The sequence below is a fragment of the Trachemys scripta genome, chromosome 5 (assembly GCF_013100865.1).
Source record: "Trachemys scripta elegans isolate TJP31775 chromosome 5, CAS_Tse_1.0, whole genome shotgun sequence".
Classification (NCBI taxonomy): Eukaryota; Metazoa; Chordata; order Testudines; family Emydidae; genus Trachemys; species Trachemys scripta.
In genome coordinates this window covers 110,651,233-110,669,331 of record NC_048302.1, presented here as the reverse complement: position 1 = coordinate 110,669,331, position 18,099 = coordinate 110,651,233, and the positions used below count along the sequence as shown (strand labels likewise).

The 18,099-nt window shown below is 41.2% G+C and overlaps 1 protein-coding gene across 4 annotated transcripts in view; it reads left to right on the top strand.

Moving 5' to 3' along the window:
• The window catches only part of CC2D2A (coiled-coil and C2 domain containing 2A), a 118,255-nt gene that overhangs the window by 82,987 nt on the left and 17,169 nt on the right, over positions 1-18,099 (top strand). For all 4 annotated transcript variants that reach the window (XM_034771707.1, XM_034771710.1, XM_034771706.1 and 1 more), the window contains exons 25-29: positions 4,373-4,478; positions 5,491-5,600; positions 5,753-5,849; positions 9,188-9,286; positions 14,797-14,973. In XM_034771707.1, the coding sequence (XP_034627598.1) occupies positions 4,373-4,478; positions 5,491-5,600; positions 5,753-5,849; positions 9,188-9,286; positions 14,797-14,973 (589 nt within the window). The remainder of the gene's footprint in view (positions 1-4,372; positions 4,479-5,490; positions 5,601-5,752; positions 5,850-9,187; positions 9,287-14,796; positions 14,974-18,099) is intronic.

Below are 18,099 nucleotides of genomic sequence, written 5' to 3'. Positions count from 1 at the left end.
TTCTTATGGCCAGGTGACCTGGGTCAGAATCTCCAGTGTCTGGAGCTTTGTCTTCCTTTATTCTTCAATCTGTAAATACATATGTAGATGTTTTTTATAAATAGTTTTAGGATTTTACCCTTTAGTTTTTAGCTAAATTTTATAGTTCAATAGTTAGATTACCCTCCCAGGGTATTCACTGGCTCCCCTCTTTCCCTCTTTACTGGGACTGGACTTCAAAATCTGTGCTTCTTGCCAACACTCCTTCTCTGTCAGCAGTGAGCATCAGTGCTGACTGTACTGCCTTGGGGAAGCTCACTTTGTGGCAAAGTGTAGTATCTACCATTCTTTCCATACTGATGAGTGGGAACTTTGCCTTACCAAGCATTCACTGGAGAAAGCTGAGGCCTTAGTCAGACCCAGGCCATGAGACCATGCTGTGCTCAGCAAGGAGTGTGCCTTCTTCCACGAGGTCTGACTTAGGAGAGGGGGAATCTATTCTCACAGATCCTGCATCAGAGTCTTGTTGGGAGGGCAGAGACCATTCCTGTAAACATCCAAGCTTCAAAAAAGTTAGATACAATTCTGCCTACATCGACTTTTCCTGCACAGCCCTTGAGGGCTTAGAATGCCCTAAGTCTCAGTGTCATGACATGAAGGCCTATGAGTTCATGGCTCCATTGGTACCAGACTGCTGTCTTGTGGCAACAGTACCTCCAGTACCAACTGAGCCTTAATGGGAACTGATGGCACCGATAAAAGGCAACCATCAAGCACGTCAACCACCAACAGTACAGCTCTGCCTCACTCAACTGTGGCACAAACTGTAACTACTCTGGCTCCATCAGTTCAGGTGTACAGGATCCCTTTCCACTCTAGTGAAAGCAAAGGCTTACACCCCTTCCTGATGACATTTTTGCTCTCCTGGATCCCCAGTCTCCAACACAGGAGGTGCATATTATGGGAGGAGTCTGTCTCCCCTTCCATCTCCAGCCGTGACTTCCCTCCAGGGAGCCATCAGTACCACTGACGAATAGGGAATCAACATTTTCTTTGTGAGGAGACTCTGAACGACCTGATGAACTGATGTTTCCTCCTCTGAGGCATAACTTTCCAGACAGTGGACCCGGACCTGGCTGGAATCAACCTCCACCTCAGCACCTGTATTGGAACTTTTGGTATGCTATGCCATGGGGACTTCCACAACCACCTTTTGACCTCTCTTACTGGCCATACTGGGGACCATGGGACCTGTATTAACCTGTAGAGTCGACAAGATCTGGTAGGAAGTCAATCAACCCCTCCTCTCTGAGAGGACAGTCAGAGCTTTTTTCTGACCCCATAGAAAAGGAAGGAAGGGTAGGAATAAATGTTCAGTTTTCACAGTGAAGAGAGGTAAATAGCGGGGTCCCCCAAGGACATGTGCCGGGACCAGTGATCTCCACCATCTAAACTGCTTTATTCACAAACTGAAATTTTGCATGGTCACGTTGGTATCTATAATCCCATCCCTGGAAAAGGGCTTGTGGTTTACATCTCTCAGTATGAAGGACATGTACTTTCACGTGGACATTTACCCCACTCACAGATGTTTTCTCATATTCATAGTGGGCTCCAACCATTTTCAATACAGAGAGCTCCCATTCAGCCTTGCTTCTGCCCCCAGGGTCTTTACCAAGGTCTTTTCGGTAACATCGGGCATCATGGTTTCATTGTCTTCCCCATCTCAAAGACTGGCTTCTCGTTGCGAAGCACATCAAGAATCCTAAGAGTCTACTTCGTCAGTGCTTCAATTCATCTTCCCTAGGGATCAGCATAAACTCGTAAAAGTCTGTTCTCACTCCAGTGCAGACTTTAGACTTCATTGGAGAGTCCTTAAATTCTGTCATGGCAAGGGCTTGTGTGCCAATGGACAGGTTCCAGGTGGTAAATGACCTCACAGATCAGGTCATGAACAACCCACAAACACCAATCAGAACTTGTCTTTCTCTCCTGGGGTATATGGCTTCATGTACTTATGTCACACCATTCACCAGACTCCATCTTTGCCTGCAAGCATGGCATCAAACAGTGTTTTCACCATGAACACCATAGTAACTGTTTCAATCAAAGTAATGTCATCTCTACTATGGTAGAAGAATCCCCTGCTAGGTATGGATGGGCATTCCCTTCCTTTCCCCCTAACCAGACAGGATGATCATTACAGATGCCTCCCTTTTAGGCTGGGGAGCTCATATGGACAGCTGCACAGCACAGGGCTCTTAGACATCCTGAGAGACCAGAATGCATATCAATGTTCTGGAATTACAGCCAGTCTGAGAGGCTTGCAAAGCCTTTCTCCAGTTTATACAAGGTCATCATGTCCTCATAATGTCAGACAATATGATAACAGTCTTTTACATTAACAAGCAGGGAGGAGAAAGACCCATTCCCCTGTGTTCAGAAGCAGTCACTTCATGGAATTAGTGCAACAGCAATCAAATCACCCTGTTGGCAGTTTGCCTTCCAGGGAATCAAATGTGCCTTGCTGTTGATCACAAGTGAGGAGTTACATAACTCCATGGTAAACAGTATTTTTGCTCTATGAGGAACCCCCACAAGTGACATGTTCACCTCTCAAATGAACAGAGAGTGCGACATATACTACTCCAGAGGAGCCCTAGGATGCCGCTTTCAGGACGATGCTCTCCTTCTTCGGTGGTCAAACCATCTTAACTATGCTTTCCTTTGCACTGCTACTTTTTACGGAAAATTCATCAGGACAAGGCATGAGTCATTCTCATTTCCCAGTGGCCCAGACAGTTTTGATTCTTGAGTTTCTTACACACATCATCTCAGTTGCTGATCAGCTTTCAGTCCTTTTCCTGTCTCTTGACCCAGAAGGAAGGGCAGAATCAAGCCTCCTAACCTTCAAGCACTCCATCTCAGGGTGTGGTTTTTGGATGGGCATCAACTCTAGAATATTCATCCTCTGAAGCTGTGCAAAACATCCTTACTAATAGTAGAAAAGATTCCGCTACAAAATGCTACTTAGCCAAGTGGAAACATTTCTCTGTCTGGGCGCAACAAAAACGTAGATTCCCAGATCTCTGGATATTGCCCATATTCTGAACTGTCGTCTTTCCCTCAAAACAGAAGGTCTTTCAATTAGCTCTTTACAGATTCATCTGGCAGCAATCAGTGCATACCACCCACCTTCACATGATTACTCAATTTTTGCTCACCCACTGACTACCAGATTCTGGAAGTGTCTAAACAGAACTTTTTTGCCAATAAGGAAACCTACTCCTCAATGGAACTTCACCCTTGTTCTTTTGGTGCTCACTAAGCCTCCCTTCAAACCACTAGCTACATGTTCCATGTCTCTCCTATTCATAAAGATTGCATTTCTGATAGCCATCACCTGAGCCAGGAGGGTGGATGAGCTTGAAGCACTGAAGGTAGATTCACTTTACACCATGTTCCATAGAAGCAAAGTTTCATTGTGTTTACATCCTAAGTTCACCACCAAAGTAGCTTCGGAGAGTCACCTGAACCAGTCAATCCACTTACCTGTGTATTTTATGAAACTAAATGCATCTGAAGAAGAGAGGAGACTTCATTCCTTTGTTGTGAAATGAACCTTAGCCCTTTTTCTGCAAAGGTCAAAGCCAATCAGAAAACCTCGTAGATTGTTTATCGCTGTAGCAGAACGAGTTCCAGGTCAAGCTGAATGCTCTCAGAGAATCTCTAAAGAGATCTTGTGCTCTGTTTTACTCTTTCAGCTGTGTAATCTTCCTCTCTTTTATGGGGTGGAGAGCTCATTCTACAAAAGAACAAGTGACATCAATGGAATCACTTCAAGAAGTACCTGTACTTGACATTTGCGAAGCAGCCACATGGAGTTCCTTCCGCACGTTTGTGAGACATTATTCTTTAGTACAGAACTCCACTGATGCGGCCTTTGGCATGGTAGTGCTTCAGTTGGCTCTGCCGCCTGCATCCTCACACTCTCCTCCTACTTGAGTACTGCTCGTCATCAGTCACCCACAGTGGAATACACACAGGGACCAGCACTCCAAGGAGAAGAGAAAGTTACTTAATTAGATGTGTGGTCCCTGTGTGTATTCCACTGCCTGCCCTCCTTCTTTTCTGCTTCAGATCATGGTGGGATTCCTGATATAGAAGGAACTGGAGAGGTGGTTGGTCTACTCCACCCTTTAGCTCCTCGGTTGGAGGCATGAGGAGAGTGAGGGTCCATGCGCAGATCTGTGGACACTGCTTTCAAGAATTCTCTGATTGGACACGTGGATCCCCCATAGGGATAACACATCTTGAAGAACTTCCAGTTACTATAAGATAAATAACTTTCTCTTGTGTGTTCTCTGTCACAGTTATATATTTTCCTTCCTAGCAAACTTCAACAGCCATCCAGATCTTCAAGGTCCTTTAATGAGATGTTTGCAGCATCTCCATCACTTCAGAGCCCAACCCACAGCATTGATTGGGCTTTCAACCAGGTACAGTATAATATTGACATAAATTGAATGGTAATTTGGTCATGCGTCTGACGAAGTGGGCATTCACCCATGAAAGCTTATGCTCCAATACGTCTGTTAGTCTATAAGGTGCCACAGGACTCTCTGTTGTTTTTTACAGATCCAGATTAACACGGCTACCCCTCTGATACTTGGTCATACCGGGTTGTTTCCCTTTCTTCTAAGCAGTAACATTGACTGGTTAGATCATATTATCAGTGAGGTTGAAATTGAGACTAAATTTCCGGTGGCAATTGGAAGCCAAATTTAGCATCCTGAAGGGAGAGGATGGAGACCCACTGTTCTTGCTTCAGTTTTTGTTTTGATTTTACATTTGTTGCCCTTTTTAGAAACACTATAATGTCCTGATTTTTTAAACATTTTTGTGTGGTTCCTTTCACACTTTTGGACACTAGATAAATTCCTCTTTCTGGCATTTTTAAAAAAGATAATATTAGGGTTTTGTTATTTCTAGTCCAAGATTAATTTAACTGAAACAGGTAGTAAGAAGGGCCAGATACAGAGAGAACCATGATAGTATCAAAAAGTTTTGTTCTTTGATTACAGATAGTAAGACACAAATGTACATCTTTCAGTGGGCTGATTGGGTCACATAATCTGTTTTAATTAGCTTTTTCAGGTAACTAGCATCCTTTGCCTGTTGCTAAATTTGATCCTGTCTGATAGATCCTTTTTAATTCAGGCTTAATTCTACACAATAATCTGAAGGTGAAATTTAAGACTGTGGACACATGTCAGTAGTTTGACTATATATTTCTTTTCAAGAATATTAGAGTTACAAACAAAAATCAACACCCTAAAATGTTAGAAGCCCATGAAATGCAGAATTCTGTGTTTGTCACAGAAGTCAACAAATGAACATATCTTTCATATATTATTTTCATTTTATTACATACGTTGAAAAATTGACAATTTACAAATGTTCTGCCAAATTATTGTCTATTTTTATTTTCATTTTAATTGTATTTTGAAGGCTTTAGTCCATCCTTTTGTAGAAGTTTCTTTTCAGCGAACAGTCTGCAGGACAACAACAGCAGAGGGGCCAAACCCCAACTGGAATGAGGAACTTGAACTTCCATTTAGGTATGAGTAAATGAAAACAAGTTATTGGTTTTGAGATTCACAGTATGTCCTTGAGTAACATTTTTGTTTGTGTGTGTAAATGAATGTAAAGTTTAGTGAATCGTACAGTTTTTCTGTATTCTTTATAAATCACTAATATTTTATTTTGATAGAGCTCCTAATGGTGACTACAGCACCACAAGTTTGCAATCAGTGAAGGATGAAGTGTTCATTAACATTTTTGATGAAGTACTCTATGATGTCTTAGAGGTGAGCTTGGTGTCTGAAGGACCATTTTGACATTTAAGTCAGTGTCTTTGATATAAAGAACATCACTGAATATTATGGCTGTTTCTCCTGAGTATGGGAAAAATAATCACAAGAGTAACCAACAAGATATATATGTAAATTATCGTAGAATAGAACACTAGTCTTATGAACAACCAGTTATTTGAACCATTTTTCCTGATGGGAGGGAAAAAATCTCATGACAAAAACAATGTTGATAAAGAATAAGTCAACATCCATTCACATTCCTATGCCTTCAATGCATTTGAAATTGCTTTGAAGTGGTTTGAAGGATGAGGAGAAAGCAACATGCTGCACCATGATGCAACCTATACATTGAACCTATTGTAATTTTGAGATAATCAGTTGTATGAACTTTTTGATTTTATGATCTCTTCCCTCCCCAATTAGTTCATAAAATAGGGGTTCTACTGTAATATATTAGACGTAATATATCATACTCTCATATTCGTGTCATGAACTTTCACTGTTACACCTTCATCCTCCCATGCTCCTTTCCTTTTCCCATTGTTGTCATTCCTAGCTATATTATGTCCAATCTAGATTGTAAAATCCTTGTTCCATTGTATTGTCACCCCACCTGAACAAAGCAGTGCTGTGCAAAGTCCAGGTACTCAGTCTGTTTTCTGCTGCCTAAGGTTTGAGCTTGTGTGTGTAGTCAATAATATGTGCTGACTTCAGTGACAAAAATGAGGATTTTACAGCTTTTTAATCCTGGTAGCAGTGTAGAGCCAACATAGCCAATTGGAGAGTAAACTGGATTTTATTTCTTCTTGTTCATTATCAGAAGTGTTTGCTAAATTCCAATTCCAAGTTATACTTGTTCAAACCCACATCTGTTGCTTTGTTGTTTGATTTGTGTGTGTGTGTGTGTTTTGTCTGATTCTAGATTGCAAGTTCTTTGGGGCAGGATCTATGTCTTTCTCTTTGTTTTGCATTGTGCCTTTCATTTTTAGGCACTAGATAAATAATAACAAATAATAGTAGTAATTAAGATGGAATTTTCAAAAGCTCTCAGCTGTGGCCTAACTCTGCTTCTACTTAAATCAGTGAGAGTTTTACTGTTGAATTCAATGGGAATAGAATGATGCCAATGCTCAGCACTTTTAAAAAATCTCAGGCAAAAAATATTAAATGCACAAATGTCACAGAGGGAAGAATTTGGTCTGCAAAACTTTTATTGCAGGGGATGAAGCATGAGAAGGAAGGATCCCAGCTTGACTTTCAGATCCCAGGCTGAATTTGCAGAGCTGGCATTTGGACCAATATCATCTTTTTACTTGTATATTGATCATGTTTAATACGGAAATCATTGAATGACAACATGAACCCATATGTTAGCTCAATACAGATTTATTAAGAAATAATGTAATAGTGTCCTTGGTGGGTTAGGTTGCCTAGTGGTTAGCGCACCAAATGCCCCCCTTTCTAAGTCTTTCAGTCCGGGTTCTTCTTTACTCAGAGGCATGCTGAGAAGTACAAGTGGCTCGAGTCCCTCCTGTAGTGGAGGCAGTGGTAGGGGAGCCTGGGCCTACTCACTCCACCACGCTGCAACCCAGGGCTCTAGGAGAGTCAACGGTATCTGGCCCCCCAAGGTGCCCTCTGAGTTACCCTCCTGGGTCATTTCATACCACTGCTTTTGTCTCCCAGCTTTCAGCCCCAGATAAGATGGAAAGAAAAATGAAAGGTAGCCATACCATCAGTGCCAACCAGGCTCAGCATATAGTCTCACATCCCTCAGGGAGGCTTCTCTGGTGCCCCTGTCAGGAGCTTTCAGGGTAGATTTGTCCTCCCTAGCCATTCCCCTTCTGAGCTGGGTTCCTCCCTTTTCAGTCCCTTCTTCAGCTGGAGCTTGCTCTTCAGGGTTGGAGAGACAGGGCTACTTGGGCCCAATACTGTCCTTTAAACCCCTTCCAGCCCAATGTGGGGTTTGCATACGCCATCACAGCTAGATTTTCACTTTTGAAGTAGGCCTGGGCATTTAAATGTCCACATCACTGGATGAGCACACACAAATTGGGCGCGTGAATATAGCTAATTATACGTCTCTGTTTAATATACAGTACTTGTGCCTGGTTTTGTATAAGCAAAAATGTGTTGTTCTATAGAAGTTGGAAATCAAGGTCAAAATTAACATGCTTGATCTTCAGTTAAAAAAGGATGCATGCACTCGGGGTGGATGTAGCCTCCTGATTCAATAGGGGCACTATACTAAACTCTTCTTGGACATGATTTTGAATTCTAGTTAAGTGGGGCACTGGCCACCCACAGCAGCACCCTGTGCCTTGGCACTGCAACCCTAATTCTATTCTAGTGCAGAGGGGAAGCCCTGGGAAGGGGGGGGTGCTTGAGTGTGAGTTCACCCTGCACTCTCACACCAACGGCAGCTCTTGTCCTGCAGAGTTGGGCCAGGCTGCCAGCTCCATGTATTGTGACCTGGTGCACAAGGTCACAGTGCCGCTCAGGTTTGGCCCAACTGTCAGCGGTGAGGCTGAGTCAAATTTGAGTCAGTGGCATTGTGACTTAGCACATGGGGTCACAACACCATTCAAGTTTGGCACTCTGCGTTTAATTATTTCTGTGGGTGCTGATGAACCCAGGGACCCATGCTAAATCTGCCCTGGCACACACGCTTTGCAAACACAGTTGTGTGTGCGTACCCAGATCTGTATCTCCTTTGTACCTGTTCATCCTGATATCCACCTACAAGTCTTTTATAGGTACACACACAGGGCTAGTTATTTGTCTGTCTAGACAAGTGCAATTCTGTGATTTTACATATAAGGGAACATGAATGCGCAATTCTACAAAGCATCTCTTGTCATCTCCTCTGCCCATTTTTCTGGTTTATTATTCACATATCTTATCAACTGCTCAGTCCAGAAAGCTTTTTTAATACAATTGAAACTTTTTCATTACAGGACTGGGGCTTAATGTGCTTTGCTTAGGCAACCCCCTAAAGTTAATAGAGCTCTGTGCTGGCACAGGGGTCCTCTTGCACAGGGCTCATTGCAAGTCTAGGGTCCTAAAACATAAGCTCATTGTAGCAATGGCCATTCCTTCTTTCGTGTTTGCACAGTGTCAAGCACATTTGGATGCTTCAAGAAACAAATATTATTATCTTAATAGTTTAAGCAGTATTTGTAACAAATTTTATTTAAAAATCCATTACTAATTAGAAATTTTAATAACTTGATTAAGCCATTGAGAAAGTTTAAGACACTTAAAGGGAATGAAGTCTGCTTGTAAATTTGTGTACATTGTATTGTTAGAATACCTATTTTGCAATTTTTTTCTAGGATGATCGTGAAAGAGGAAGTGGAATCCACACTCGTGTTGAGAGACATTGGCTGGGATGTGTTCGGATTCCATTTTCTACCATATACTTTCAAACAAGGGTAAGTATCAGTAAACTGGAGTATGAATTATAGGTTTGGAAGATGCCTGTAGTGAAACATCTGATCTGTCTCCTATAGTTTTGACAACAGTGATGTCATTACCTCTTAACTATACCTGTTGTATAGGAGTCTTATCTTGCATTTAATATCTCCAGGGAGCTACCAGGTAAGTCCTGACAAGACAATACTACAGTTCTGTCAATCCTATGTCAACAAACAAGGTGAAGCAAGAACATCCCCTCTCTGTCAGGAGGCAGTTCATCTGTGAGATTGATATATACAGAATCAAGTTACTCCATAGCTCTTACATACACTTACCAAACATTCAGAAAAACCCATCAGACTGTCTCAGCAGGAAGTGTGCTATCAATCACAAATGGGCTGTCATAACTATAAAGGGAAGGGTAACAGCCCTCCTGTGTATAATACTATAAAATCCTTCCTGGTCAGAAACTCCAAAATCCTTTTACCTGTAAACGGTTAAGAAGCTCAGGTAACCTGGCTGACACCTGACCCAAAGGACCAATAAGGGGACAAGATACTTTCAAATCTTGGTGGGCGGAAGGCTTTTGTTTGTGCTCTTTGTTTTGGGGGTTGTTCGCTCTTGCGATTAAGAGGGACCAGACATCAATCCATGCTCTCCAAATCTTCTGAACAAGTCTCTCATATTTCAAACTTGTAAGTAACAGCCAGGCAAGGCGTGTTAGGTTTATCTTTGTTTTCTCAACTTGTAAATGTACCTTTTGCTAGAGGGTTACCTCTGTTTGCTGTTACTTTGAACCTCAGGCTAGAGGGGGTTCCTCTGGGCTCTTTGAATCTGATTACCCTGTAAAGTTATTTTCCATCCTGATTTTACAGAGATGATTTTTACCTTTCTTTCTTTAATTAAAAGGCTTCTTTTAAAGAATCTGATTGATTTTTCCTTGTTTTAAGATCCAAGGGGTTTGGATCGGTGTTCACCAGGGAATTGGTGGAGGAGTCTCTCAAGGCTACCCAGGGAGGGAAAGGTTTTTGAGGGGAAGACAGAGTTTCCCAAATGACTCAAACTATTTGGGTGGTGGCAGCAAAAGCAGATCTAAGCTGGTAGTTAAGCTTAGAGGTTTTCATGCAGGTCCCCACATCTGTCCCCTAAAGTTCAGAGTGGGGAAGGAACCTTGACATGGGCTCTCAAAGATTCTGTCTTCCTATAAATCTTACTCAAGTGGGACTTTCCACGGCAGACTTTTGTGCTACCAGCATGAACAAGAAGTACCAACTGTATTGCTTCATTGGAGGGATGAGTCTGGGTTTCCTTTTAGATGCATTCCTGAATCCTTGGAAGAGGGACCTGATATATGATTTTCCACTGATTCCGCTACTCCCCACAGTCCTCAAAAAAGTGAGACAGAACAAAACCTTACTAATACCGATAGCAACAGCATGGGTTTGACAGTTTTGGTACTTGGAACTGATGTGCCTGTCAATGCAGCCTCCAATCACACTTCCAAACCTTTCAGGCATTATTTCCCAGGATCAGGGGCAGGTCCTTCACATGGATCCTTCATCGCCGCATCAGACAGCTTGGATGTTAGCTGGCTGAGCATTATGGATAGAAGTTGCTGCTCTGAAGTGCAGGACATTCTAGTTTACATCATGAAGGCCTGTACAAGGCCGACATATAGATCCAAGTAAAAAATATTTTTTATCTGGACTGCTCAACGTGACTTACACCAGAGACCTCTATTGCAGACCTTACCCCTTCTTACCTAAAATGGTTTCAGACTTTCACCTTCATGAGTCCATTCATCTTTTCCCCTAAGCCTCATTCAAGTACTGGGAGGCTAGACTTCACACACTTGGTGTGTTGAGGGTACTGTTTTACTACTTCCACAGAACAAACCCTTTTTCAAGTCACTCAGACTTTTTGTAGGCTTTGGGGACAGGTCTAGAGGACTGGCTATTTCAAGCCAGAGTCTCTCAAAATGGGTGTTTAATTGCATAAAGATTTTCTGTGAGGTAACTAAATTACTACCCTCATATTAGAGCACTGTCAGCCAGCGCTGAAGTTACCACTTCTGCATGCTTGAAGAATGTTCCTGTGCTCAGAGATTTAAAGGGTAGCTACATGGAGATTAGTGTACATGTTTACACATGACTACTCTCTGGTTTGGGCTGCTAGATCTGATGTCTAGTTTTGTACAGCAGTGCTGAAGCCTTAGGGTCCGATAGGACTTCTGCCAGCCACTTTCTTGGGGAGATGACTGCTAACCAATCATCTAGAGTGTGATCCCCATAGACAAATACTCCAAAGTAGAAAGAAAGTTATTTACAGTTTCTTTAAAATGTTTTATTCATGTGGATCCCATGACCTGCCTTCCTTCCCTGCTACTCCAGAATCCTTTAGCTTTGGAATTCTGTAATGGCGAAGGAACTAAGGGACATTTGGGTCTGCTTTGTCCTTTATGCCAAACCTGCGGACACAGCAGGTAAACAAACCGTCCCGGCCCGCCAGGGGCTTTCCCTGAACAAGCGGCGGCCCTAGTTTGAGAACCACAGGGTTAGGGGTTTGATACAGGAGTGGGTGGGTGAGATTCTGTGGCCTGTGTTGGGCATGAGGTCAGACTAGGCGATCATAATGGTCCCTTCTGACCTTTAAGTCTATGATTCTATGATTAGGCCATTTCTCCAGCTTGTCAATATAATTTTGAATTCTAATCCTGTCCTCCAAAGCTTACGTACCCCTCTCCCATCTTGGTATCATTTGCAAACTTCAAGTATACTCTCTATACCATTATCCAAATAACTTATTAAGATATTGAATAGAATCGGGACAGATCCCTGCAGGACCCCACTCAATATGTCCTTCCAGCTTGATTGTGAACCATTGATAACTACTCTTTGAGTATGGTTTTCCAGCCAGTTGTTCACCCACCTTATAGTAGGTTCATTTAGGCTATATTTTTCTAGTTTGTTTATGAGAAGGTCATGTGAGACAGTATCAAAAGTCTTACTAAACTCGAGATATATCACATCTACTGCTTCCCCCTATCCACAAGGCTTGTTGCCCTATCAAAGAAGGATATTAAATTGGTTTGACATAATTTGTTCTTGATAAATCCATGTTGACTGTTACTTATTTTCTTCTACGTGCTTACCAATTGATTGTTTGTTTGCTCCATTGTCTTTCTAGGCACTTGAAGTTAAGCTGACTGGTCTATAATTCTTTGGGTTGTTCTTATTCCTATTTTTACAGATAGGTACTATATTTGCCTTTTTCTAGTCCTCAAGTATCTCTCCCATCCTTCACAAGTTCTCAAAGATAATCTCTAATGGCTCAGAGATCTCTTCAGACAGTTCCTTAAGTATTCTCGGATGTATTTCATCAGGCCCTGCTGACTTGAAGATACCTAATATTTCTAAGTAATTCTTAACTTGTTCTTTTCTTATTTTAACCTTAGATTCTACTCCATTTAAACTGATGTTCACTATGTTAGTCATCCAGTCACTGCTAACTTTTTTGGTGAAAACTGAAACATTTAACACTTCAGCCATTGTTGCGTTTTCTGCTATTTCCTTTCCCTCCTCATTGAATAATGGGCCTACTCTGGCCTAGGTCATCCTCTAGCTTCTCGTATATTTGTAAAATGCGTTCTTGTTACGCTTTACATCCCTAGCTAGTTTAATCTTGTTTTATGCCTTGACCTTTCTAATTGTTCCTACATGTTTATATTGTTTTTATATTCATCCTGTGTAATTTAACATAGTTTCTACTTTTTGTATGATTCTTATTTGAGCTGCAGGTCACTGAAGTTCTCTTGGTTAAGCTAGGGGGCCCTCTTACCATACTTCCTAGCTTTCCTATGCATTGGTATAGTTTGCTATTGTGTGCCATTAATAATGTCTCTTTAAAAAACTTCCAGTTCTCCTGAACTCTTTTTCCCCATGGGATCTTATCTACCAGTTCTTTGATTTGCTAAAGTCTGCCTTCTTGAAGTCAGTTGTCTTTATTCTGCTGTTTTCCATGCTACCATTCCTTAAAATCATGATCACTTTTATCCAAACTGCCTTCCACCTTCAGATTCTCAACTAGTTCCTCCCTGTTTGTCAGAATCAAATCCAGAATAGTCTCTCTGCTAGTTGCTTCTCCACCTTCTGTTAATAAAGAAAAAAAAGTTGTCGCCAGTACATTCCAAGTACTTGTTTGAAAATCTGTGCCCCGCTGTATTATTTTCCTAACACATCTCAGTAATTGAAGTCCCCCACCACCACCACATCTTGTGTTTTGGATGATTTTATTAGTTGTTTAAAAAAAGCCTCATCCATCTCATCTTTCTGTTTAGGTGGTCTATGGAAGACACCTACCATGACATCACCCTTGTTTTCTGACCCCTTTTATCCTTACCCAGAGACTTTCAACAGGTTAGCCAGTCTATGTCCAAAGATACTCTTCCCCTTCCATGATAGGTGGACCCCATCTCTACTCAGCAGTACTTCTTCTCGGAACAGGATCTCTTGGTTGAGGAAGCTGAAGCCTTCTTGGTGACACCATTCACTCAGCCATGTATCTACCTCCAGGACGTGTCCATCTCAGCCCGGGCCCCTACCCTTGACTGGAAGGATCGATGAGAATACCACCTGGGCTCCCAACTCCTTCACCCTCCTAGAGTCCTGTAGTCACTTCTGATCTGCTCAGAATCATGTCTTGCAGTATCACTATTGCCCACATGGAAGAGCAGGATGGGGTAGTAGTCAGAAGGCGGATGATCCTCGTCAGTCCTTCCAGAATGTCTTGGATAATGGGCCCCTGGCAGGCAGCACACCTCCAAGGATGCCAGGTCAGGCCTCCAGATGGGTGCCTTCGTCCTCCTTAGAAGGGAGTCACCTACAATCACTACCCTATGTTTCTTCTTGGGAGTGGTGGCCTTGATCCTCCCTGCTTGGGGGTACATGGCTTCTCCTCCTCCACATTTGGGGGAGATTCCTCATCTCTTGTTGCCAGGGTAGCACAATGGTATCTCTGTGGACAGTAGGTTGGAAGCAGGGTTGAGCAGCCAGGTTCCTCCCTGTGAAGAGCAGCAGTTTCCTCCTCCCCTGGTACTGCTATCTCAGTCCTTTCCAGCTGGATTTCTTCCTCAAATGTAGAGGTCTCCAGGAGCACGTTTTCAATTAATTCTTCCTGTACATGGATGCTCTTCATCCTCCTCCTGTAGCTCTCGCACCTGCTTCCTGAGAGATTCTACCAGTGAGTACCTCTCACACTGGATGGTTTTCCCATCCTGATTTTCTGTGACAAGAAAATGCAGACAACAGTCTCTGCAAATCCACACCAGGACCTGGCTAGAGGCGTCCATGGTTGGGTTCTCTGTCTGGATTCAGGTGGAAGAGCCAAGAGCAGTGTTGGCATTGGCGACACGGCCTTTCTGAATGCTAAAACTTGAGGAAGCATTTTTTTTTTTATTTTGAAATTATTATCATTATTGGTCATGAATGATTGATGTGTATGGATTAATATTTCTCTGTCTACTTCATAGATAGATGGCACATTTAAGATAGATATTCCTCCAGTACTCCTTGGCTACGGTAAAGAAAAGAACCTAGGAAATGAGAGAGGATATGATTCTGTCCGAAGTCTGAGTGAGGGGTCCTACATAACACTGTTTATTACTATTGAACCACAGCTTATTCCTGGAGATCCAGTTCGGGAAAAGGTAACTAACACCTTTCAAATTTTGCTTTTGGTGCCAAGATTCTTGATATGCGTGTAAATAAGTAATTTTAATATGGTATATAACATGGATACAGATCTTGACTGAGTTACACTGTAAAAGTGAAACAGGAGCTCTCAAACATAATTGCACCGCAACCCCCTTCTGACAACCACGTGACCCCGGAAGGGTGGCAGAGACCGAGCTCCACTGCCTCGGGTAGGAGGAGAGGGGGCTGCAGCCTGAGCCCCGCCACCTTGGGTGGGAGTAGAGTTCGGGCTTTAGCTTCAGCCCTGGGTCCAGCAAGTCTAATGCTGGCACTGGTGACCCCATTAAAATGGGGTTGCGACCCACTTTGGGGTCCCGACCCACAGTTTGAGAACCTGCATTTGAATTAAACTTGATTCAGTAATTTTTAACTGACCAGTATTAGTGTTTCTGAGCACTTGCATGTATTTTTTATAATTTAAAAGTAATGCTAAAACAATTTTGTTTTTAAATTGTAATGAAATCTTTGCTTTCTGATTTATCTTTAACAGAATTGGGTTATTTTAAAAAAATGGATATTCAAACACTCAGGCAAACTTGGGAGGTGCATTATATAGTAGATCTGAGTGAACAATTTGTGATGTATAATTTATTTAATAAATTTAATCTCTTTTTCTCTTCACAGACTATGTGCAAACAGATCTGTTTTCTCTTATGTATTTTGTTATTCATAATTACATGACATTTTTTGCAAGTGTAATAATGTCTCTGGCTTCTTAATCATAATTTGAGCTGTCTTGCTTAGTTGAGATTGAACACATATTTCAGATGATTTTGTATGTTTCCCTCACCTAGATGAGGGTGACTCATCAGTTTTCTGGTTAAAATGCTCATTTAAAAATAAGTTTAATTTTCACATTCCATAAGTATTTGAACATACAAGCTTAACATTTGCTTCTCACAAGCATTCTTGCTAGTAAAACTTGATCACACAAGTATTTGGGGAAAGAGAACACAAAAGGGATGCAAAGTGAATTAATTCAAAACTTGCATTATTTGCTGTTCACTAGTTATTATATTATGCCATTCATATTAATGTCATCTCCTGTCCTGTAAATCTCTTGAAGATATTTCTAAGTAGGAGTTTTTTTTTCATTCTTGACCTAGTTCTTTTACTTCCTTCACCAAACTAAAAAGACATGCTTGTGCAACAACAGAAAAAGTCTGTGTTCAAAAAACAACCCCTCTCCCAAAATCTCGTCACTTCTTGTACCCGTATGCAGTTCATTCTCAGGGTATGTCTACACAGCAAAAGCTAGCCTATCCAGGCATGGCCAAACTAGCTTAAATCCAGTTGTAGGGGTAACAATGACAGTAAAGACAGCACAGCACAGGCTTCAGAGTGGGCTAGTGAGCTGACTACATACCTAAGGTGCATATGAGCATGTACTGCCCACGATACGCTGTCTTCACTGCTATTGTTATTCACATTAGCTGGGTTCACCCTAGCGTGGGTATGCTATTTTGTGCACAGCTTTTGCTGTGTAGACATACTCTGAGATACAGTCAGTCAGGATATATCCATGTTGCTTCTGCACAAACAGCAGCTTCTCATATTTTGCTTTGGACTTAACTCAGTGGTTCTCAAACTTTTGTACTGGTGACCCCTTTCACATACCAAGCCTCTGAGTGCACATTTTTATATATTTAACACCATTATAAATGCTGGATGCAAAGCAGGGTTTGAGGTGGAGGCTGTCAGCTCATGACCCCCCATGTAATAACCTTGTGACCCCCCTGAGGGGTCCCAACTCCCACTTTGAGAATCCCTGACTTAACTGCTCCAGTAGCAGTTTATTTGAAGATGAAGAGGAGTTGGGGAGGAGGGATCATATCTATGTATTATACAAAATTAAAACTAAGCAAATTTTGAACTCTGGAAGTATAATTCATTTTTTAGAGCATTGATCATTGCATAAACAACTAAAGTAAACTTTGCTCTCCCTCTTATGGAATTACAGTCTCAATTTCATATTGTTTGTTCAGTACTGGTCATAGTGCAGTGTGCTATGAGAATTGTTGCAATGTAATGCCATGGAAAACAAAGAAAGGGAAACATGATTTGTAAATTTGTTCTTTCATGGGTAAATTCAAGGTTAATTAGCTTAGTGACATGGCAAATTAGCACTAATATATGAAGCTGTAAAGATTTACACAACAGCCTTGAAGCATCGTTAATATACCAGGTCATTTCCACAGTTCTATTCTATATACAATAATTAACTGCAGAAAGAAATTGTTGTAAGCTTTACGGGAAAAAATTGACCTTTTTTTTTTTTATATATATATATATATAGACCTGTCGCCAATATTTTTTCAGAATGAAAAATAGTTACAATTCAAATAAATTCCTGTCTAAAGGTATTTCTTGATAAATGAAATTCAGAGTTCATTGTTAAATATCATAGACTATATAATTATGAATTTTGATATTTCTGTTATTAAAATAAATGGTGGCCAAATTTTATAATTTTGTGCACATATTAATTTTCATGGCCAATTACCAAAATAGTACATATTATTGTGATGGTAATGCATGAAATTCTGAAATGTTGGCCCTGTGTTTATAACATTGTTACAGACCAAATTGCACACTTTATGTAATAGAAAAGTTTACATTTTTGATAAGTCCTTTCTCACTGACTTCATTTGTTTTCTTTGATTATAGATATAGTATTAGCTAGTTGTCCCTGGTCAGAATGCCAGATGTAAGAGCTAGAAAGGGAATGAAATATCATCCACTGTGAAGATGCAGCAAAGACTTTATCAGACATAAAGAACAGATAGACAAGATAGAATGTGAGAATCCTTTTCTCAGTGTCAGAGAACACTAGTTATCAAAACTAAATTGTAGCATAATTATTCTGTGCCACTAAAGTGTATTGTAACTAATACTAGAAGAGAGAAATGCTACTGAGGTAAGGAAACTATCAATATAGATTTTCTATTTGCTAACATTTGAAGAATTAAGTATAGCAGAAAAAGAGAGGATCGGTGTGACAAACGAGGTTCAGTAATTTCTTGCACCAGTACTTTTGCTGTGTATTTGACGTGAAGTTCTGGCCCCACTGAAGTCAGTGG